The 7,878-nt window shown below is 37.5% G+C and overlaps 1 protein-coding gene across 2 annotated transcripts in view; it reads right to left on the bottom strand.

Annotated features, from left to right (window-relative positions):
* Positions 1-334: 334 nt before the first annotated feature.
* The window catches only part of LOC106871581 (uncharacterized), an 18,644-nt gene continuing 11,100 nt past the window's right edge, over positions 335-7,878 (bottom strand). For both annotated transcript variants that reach the window (XM_014918088.2, XM_014918089.2), the window contains exons 3-5: positions 6,147-6,322; positions 3,952-4,124; positions 335-3,123 (exon numbers count right to left, since the gene is read on the bottom strand). In XM_014918088.2, the coding sequence (XP_014773574.1) occupies positions 2,943-3,123; positions 3,952-4,124; positions 6,147-6,322 (530 nt within the window). In that variant the 3' untranslated portion in view covers positions 335-2,942. The remainder of the gene's footprint in view (positions 3,124-3,951; positions 4,125-6,146; positions 6,323-7,878) is intronic.

The raw sequence follows: 7,878 nt of genomic DNA on the forward strand, positions 1-7,878 counted from the left end.
ATATATATATATACCGCCTGACTGGCCTTTGTAGGGTTTTCGAGCGAGATCGTTGCCAGTGCCCCTGGACTGGCTCTTGTGCAGGTGGCACATAAAAGACACCATTTCGAGCGTGGCCATTTTCGTGTGGGTGACACGTAAAAGCACCCACTACACTCTCTGAGTGGTTGGCGTTAGGAAGGGCATCCAGCTGTAGAAACTCTGCCAAATTAGATTGGAGCCTGGTGTTGCCATCCGGTTTCACCAGTCCTCAGTCAAATCGTCCAACCCATGCTAGCATGGAAGGCGGACGTTAAACGATGATGATGATGATGATGAAACAGAATAAAACAACTTTTTTGCACATTCTTCTTTTACTGTTTATTTTAATAATGAAAACATGTTTTTCTAATATTTTATTCGTTATAATTTATATTTTTACAGCATGATCAACAAAACTAATTATATTCTAAAAATATTTGATTTATTTTACAAGTTGATATTATACAATAGATCAAAATCTCTAATCTATAGGAATAAATACATTTGTCCCCAATCGTTATTTTGTTCGACATGTCTTTGCAGTTTTGTATTTGCTACATGTTTTTAACATTCTCCTCGTAAGTCATTAAAATCTACTTCTTACTTATAATGCAATGGTGTCCAGTAGCAGTTAGAGTTTGTAGTCTTCATACCATTCTTGCATTGCAGTCTTACCCCTACACTTCCCTACTTCGTTTAAAATGGTCCTAAATGGTAAACGAAACCAAGTCATGGCTCTATTGCTTTGGTTTCGAATTTAGGCACAAAGCCAGCAATTTGGGAGAGGGGGAAAGTCGATTACATCAGCTCAACAGGTAATTATTTTATTGACACTGGAAGTATGAAAAGCAAAGCCAATGTTGGCAGACTTTGAATTCAGAACATAAAGATAGACAAAATGTTGTTAAGTATTTTGCTCGGTGTGCTAACAATTCCGCCAGCTTTCTACCTCACAACTGTATTTTATTAATGACTGACTACTGTACCACCACACCAGACAGCATTAGCTCTATAATTATTAAAAACTTATTCATTGAATTATGAAATACAAATTTGTCCAACAAAGAAGTTTATCGCTTTTGTCAGAAGAAGAAGCCAGCTGCTGGGGCTGACTTGCAATAGCAAAAGCCTGCTGAGCTGGTGGAACTATGCCACAGCAATGGGGTCCCATCATGGTGGGTCCCTGTGCAGAGCTTACAACCTGCCTGGCATCACAGGGACAAGGAGGGAGAGGGCCATGAGGTTGACTGTTAGGGAAGCAGAGGTTGTTTCAGGGTGGCTGAATGCTCCAGAATGGGCAGTGCTACTTGTGGATTGTGCAGACTGGACACAAGCTGTGGCTTGATGATACCTTTCTTGGTCACCTGGGTGGAGATTACTGATTGTTGAAAGACCCAAAACACTTAATGAGCCCCAAGAAACATCCCTAATGATATATACAGGTCCCTCATAGGTTGATGTAAGGAACCAAAAAATCCCCTTTAAATGCATATTTGACTCATCTTCATTGTTTTTTAATGAAATTCTTTTCTACTTTTGCATCACATAAATGGTGTTTTTATTAACTTTCTCCCTTTTTTTTCACATTAACATATTCTCATGTTGATGAAGCAGCTTCCAACATTATTGGTAACATTGAAGAAAGAAATATTAAACTGCTCATATTTCAAGCAGGAAGCAATCAAAGTTTCCATTCATAAAAGGGGAGGCATGTGGCTTAGCGGTTAGGGTGTCAGACTTATGGGCGTAAGATTGTGGTTTCAATTCCTGGATTAGATGATGCATTGTATTTCATGTTATTCCAGTTTCCTCAGCTGGCAAAAAGGAGTAATTCTGCAACAGACCAGCATCCCATCCAGGTGGGGTCAGAATATATATATGCAACAGAAATTGAGGTAACTAGCCTTGTGAATCTATATGACACGGGGAGGAGCCGTCTGTCCATTCATAAAAGTTTTTCAAATTTAATGTGAGGTGTTTAGAGTTGTATGTGGTTGATGGTTGTTTGCAGTAGTTCAAGAAAGAATGAGATCTGCAATCCAGGAATATAAATGGTTAGAAATAATTGTGGAATGGTTGTTATTATGATAAAAGAAAAGTGTAGGGACTTAAACCAATCCACGAGGAACACCAAAGGAGACAAAATGTAGGTGAAGCAGAGTCTCATTAACAATTATTTGTTTCAGTAATTGGACTGTGGCCAAGCTGGGGCTCCACCTTGAAGAGTTTAGTCAAATAAATCGACCCCAGTACATTTTTTTATCAGTCTCCTTTTGCTAAATCACTAAGTTACAGGGACTGTTCTGCATAGAGACAGACGTGGATGTGTATAAGCACAGTCCTGCTTAAGAAGCTCACTTTGCAACCTCCTGGTTCTGGGTTCAGTACCACTGTATGGCATTTTGGGCAAGTGCCAGCCCCAGGCTGACCAATGCCTTGTGAATGAATTTGGTAGACAGAATCTGTGAGGAAACCCATTGTGTGTGTGTGAGTGTTTATGTGGTTTTGGTCCCTCCCAGCATTGCTGGACAACCAGTGTTGGTTGCTTTGTGAAGGAATCTGGGAATAGAGGCCAACAGAATAAGTACCGGGGTTGATTTGTTTAACTAAAACCCTTGAAGGTGGTGCCCCAGCATGGCTGTAGTCCAATGAGTGAAACATGTAAGAGATAACATAAAAAAAAGATAGGAAGGGTATCTCTGAAAAGTGATGCAAGCTCCATTGTTTGGAGATCTCTCATTCTTTACAAAGAAAATGGTGATTACTATTATTACTATTGTTGTTGTTGTTGTTGTTGTTGTTGTTGTTGTCATTAGCAACAGAGTTGATTGGGAGTTTGTTTAAACTAATCGTATTGGGGCTAAGGAATAAAAAGTCTTTATATACAACTGAAAGAATAACATTAAACCATACGAATGTCTTTAGAATTTCCCAATTTCAGGAACTCCATGGTTGCCAGGATTATTATTGTTGCCCGTTGGATTATCTCCTGATACTACAAATATAGTTTGTGCCCCAGCTGTAGAATCTGTGATTTTTTTCCTTTTGTTCTCCACAATTTCTTTCACTTTTTCTTGTTGTTCAATTTTACATTTATCCAACCTAAAAAGAAAAATATAAAAAAAATAATGAAAAATAAAGTTTGCAATAAAATGTTTCAGATCTGAGACAAATCTATAACTCTTTCGTTACCATATTTATTATGAGATGCTCTGTGTTTCTTTCAATTGATTTTAAATATAACAAAGAATTTAGTAAAATAACTTCATCATCCCTAAGCTAGTGTTAGGAACATAAATTGTGACTCAAGTTTGGTGGAAGATTTTAATTCAGAACTTATGAAAACAAGACATTTGTACAACAAAGCCAGAGGCAGTTTCAGCTGGGTTGATATCGAAAGGGTTAAGAATATCAAATGTAAATAATGTACATAATTCCTCATCTCTTAAATATAGAACTGTCTTATAGACAAAATGTTGCTAAGCATTTTGCCTGGCAACGCTAACATTTCTGCCAGCTCACTACTGAGGGGTCCATGATGTTGGTTTCAACTTTTTGTACAAGGCCAGCAGGTTTGGGAGTGGGGCCAAGTCAATCAAATTAACCCCAGTGTTCAGCTGGTATTTATTTTATCAATCCAGAAAGAATGAAAAGTAAAATGAACTTCAGCAGAATTTGAACACAGAACATAAAAGACGGACAAAATCCTGCCAAGGATTTTGCCTGATGAACCCATGATTTTTGCCAGCTCAGCACCTTAGAGAGGCCCATAATATTATGAACCAAAATAGTAGACACATTTTACAAGTTAGTGAGTTTAGTCTTTCAAATGGAGAAAAACTAAAAGAAATTTCTAAGTTTTTGCTTCAACTGAGACAAATCAAAAATGGTTAACAAAAAAAAACAGAAAATAATAGAATTATTCCTTACATTTTGGATAGATTATTTGCTTCTTCCATGAGTTCCTTGGCTTTGTGGGCGTTGTCTTTTTGGTTCTGGCGTGTACGTGATTTTAATTCTTCAACACGTGCTGCTTGTCTTTTCCTTTCATTATCTAATTTAGCTCCAGCAGTATCCAAGTTCCGGAATACAGTCTCCTTTTCCTTATATTAGAAAATATATATATTAGAAATTTTTAAAATGTAGTTGTATAAAGCCGGAAATGGTCAGTGATAGTGTATGTGGAGTGGTGTGGGTGGGGATGTGGGTGGAAAGGTAGGATATGTGGGAGTGGGAGTGGAGGGTATTAATGAAGAGAGGAAGTAGGTGTCAGAGCAAGAGAGGAGAGGAGAGGTGGGTAGGAGTGAAAAGAGGAAGTAGGGTGTCAGGTGAAGAGAGGAAGGAAGTTGAGCCCATGTGGTGCAAAGGAGCAAAGAGAGAAGATTAATTCCTGTTCACGGCAAAGGCAGGAGTCCAGATGGCCCCTGTGCAAAGACAATCCGAACACAGACAGATGTTATAGTGAATGACCAGTAGAGCAGAAATGGTGCAAGACCAGCGTGTCACTGTCAAGTTTTATGTCTCGGAGGTGCTCTGTGAACACATGCATACATACACACATACATATACACACATATCCATATATCCATATATATATCTATACATACACACAGCCATCCATCCATAAACACAAACACATCCATACATACAGACATACATATACACACACACATCCATCCATACATACATGCATGCTTATCTAAGTGTGACATTTTTGTTTGATTTGAAAGCCAGTTATCTACCATAGCTATATCGATGTCATATTGTCTTTCACAGATTCAGCTATGTATCTATACATATGCATGGATGTGTGACTGTAAGCCTGAGAATTAAACACACCCATGTTTTCTGTTGGATAAACCCATTCTCCTTCTGCTTTACAAAGACGATTATTCAAGTCTTAACATGTAACAGCACTCACCCGCCTACGCACACACAGTGAATAATAATACCAATCGAATCATGTCTTGGCTTGAATCATCGTTTTCAAACACCAATATCTGATTTGAGTAACTAATGACATAATAAAGAAGTAAATTAGGAAAACACAAGCATACTTTATTAGAAGCAATAAATCTATTCTGAAAACAGGAAAATATAAAATAATAAAACATTCTCATGGAAAGCTGAGTGTTTTTTGCATAATTTTTTGTTTATCTGCGATTTGAAATGATTGTTTAATTTCATGGTTCTCCATTGATTCCTACCTTACTCTGGGAGACCCCCATGGCCATTTAGTGTTTTAAAATTAATCTTATAGATACTTCTTTCAAAATTCCTATTTCATTTTTCTCACATTATCTTGTGTAGGATGAATTTGGTAAAGCGTTGGAGAAAGTAACTGGGCCTGTTTCTAGCAATAAATATCCCCAAAGTAATTTTTTTTCATGGTAGATGGACAATTCATTGACAAACAGTTGGCTGACAGACAACTTACAGACAGGACAATTTCTTTTCTGGTTCTATCAATAATATAGATGTATCCTTTGTATAGAAGCTTTCTGTCTCCTCGTTCCATTTTGATGAACTCCATGATCAATACTTCTGCATGTCAACTTATTGTCCAATAGGTGAATTGTCCAATAGGTGAATTGTCCAATCAATAAATTATCCTGTCAACGTATTGTCTGTTGATGAATTGTCTGCACACGTTTTTACATGGACCATTAACCCTTTTGTTACCGACCCAGCTGAAACTGCCTCTGGCTCTGAGTACAAATGTCTTGTTTTCATAATTTCTCGATTAAAATTTTCCACCAAACTTTAGTCACAATTTATGTTCCTAAAGCTAGCTTAATGATAACTAAGTTATTTTATTAAATTCTTGAGATTACAGCACAAAACTTGGCAAGAAATTCCTCAAGAGAATATTAATCTGATCATTAACATGCCTAATAAGTCCTTGCATTGAAAAATGCAAAGGGCATGTCTACTAAATATTAAATATTCACATTATACCATTTAATAAAAAATTTGAATGTATAATTTTAGATTTAAATAAATTTCAATGATTATAAGGGCGTCTATTTACTTCTGTCGTGTCTGTGTATATATACCTATAACATAGCACAAAGCACAATTTCAAAGTAGTGACACAGTAGGAAAAAGATAAATTTTGTACTTACCTGTTCAATAGTAATTTGGGTGGTTGACGCAGCAGGTAGGCTACAGACACTGGATGGTCTTGAACCAGAATTCTTTTTATTCTTTTTCCTTGTTCTTCCACCATTTGCCACTCCATCTATACAGGACACTGTTGACATTCGAGATTCATTTCGTTCACTATTTGTTCGTTCAATTTCTACAATGAAATTATCAAAACATAAAAATGTAAAGAATTTCTAATAGAATTTGGATGGAATTTACATTTTTGATAATAAATTTTCCATTACAATAACTGCAAGAACTGTTTGTCATTGAAAGAAGAATATCTGAAGTAAGATATACAAACACATACAAAGAAATATAAACGTATTCTTTTAGTTTTTTTTTTAATTCTTTTATTTGTTTCAGTCATTTGACTGTGGCCATGCTGGAGCACCACCTTTAGTCGAACAAATCGACCCCCCGGACTTATTCTTTGTAAGCCTAGTACTTATTCTTTCGGTCTCTTTTGCTGAACCACTAAGTTACGGGGACGTAAACACACCAACATCAATTGTCAAGTGATGGGGGGGGGGCAAAAGCAGTCATACACACACACAACATATATATATGACAGGCTTCTTTAAGTTTCTGTCTACCAAATCCACTGACAGGGCTTTGGTCGGCCCGAGGCTATAGCAAAAGACACTTACCTAAGGTGCCACACAGTGGGACTGAACCTGGAACCATGTGATTAGTAAGCAAGCTTCTTAGCACACAGTCACGCTGCACCTATAGCTTCTTACTACACAGCCATATAAAGAAGATGGAAGTGATCCACCAACCTTGTTCTATTCCTAAGCAAATTCAAGGTGTCAAACAAGCTTCCAGATCACATTTTCCCTGACATTCCTGTACAGGTTGATGGGAAAAACCTAAAATATTTGAAGTCATTTACATCTCTTGGTCGCAAAGTGAATCCAAGTGCTTCCCTTAATGATGAAATTGTGCAGCCTCTTGTGAGAACAACCAACGCATTTGGCAAACTCCGTCATCACCTATGGAACGAAAAGGGTATCAAACACCAATTTGCAGGTCTATAAAGCTGCCATTCTTACTACACTCTTGTATGGCTTGGAATCGTGGACACCCTACAGGTAGCACATTAACGAACTAGATGTCTTCCACAGAGGCTATCTCAAGACAATCTGTGGTTATTCACTAAAAGGCAGAGGGTCAAATGTGGACCTGTTTAGCAAGTATAAGATTGGTGGAACCAAAGGCTTCCGTATGCAGTCACAATTGTGCTGGGTTGGTCATGTCATCAAAATGAATGACGAAAGAATATTGGAAATCTTCTTGTACAGCCAGCTTGATAGTGGGCACAGGAATGTTGGTCAACCATGGCTCAGATATAAGAAACCTTTTTACATACACATGCTCAGAGTGAAAGGTAGATTGTACAATGCATGTGTGCGAATGGCCATGCTACATGGCAGTAAAACATGGGCCATGACTGCTGAAGACATGCATAGGCTTGAAAGAAATGAAGCTAGCACGATCTATAATTTGCATAGCGAAAGTGTTTGACACTATATATTTGATATTCTTTTATTATTTTACTTGTTTCAGTCATTTGACTGCAGCCATGCTGGAGCACTGCCTTAGAGGGTTTTAGTTAGAGAAATGAACCACAGGAGTTATTCTTTGTAAGCCTACTGCTTATTCTATCCCTCTCTTTTGCTGAACCACTAAGGTTCAGGGACATAAACA

The sequence above is a fragment of the Octopus bimaculoides genome, chromosome 7, assembly GCF_001194135.2.
Source record: "Octopus bimaculoides isolate UCB-OBI-ISO-001 chromosome 7, ASM119413v2, whole genome shotgun sequence".
Lineage (NCBI taxonomy): Eukaryota > Metazoa > Mollusca > Cephalopoda > Octopoda > Octopodidae > Octopus > Octopus bimaculoides.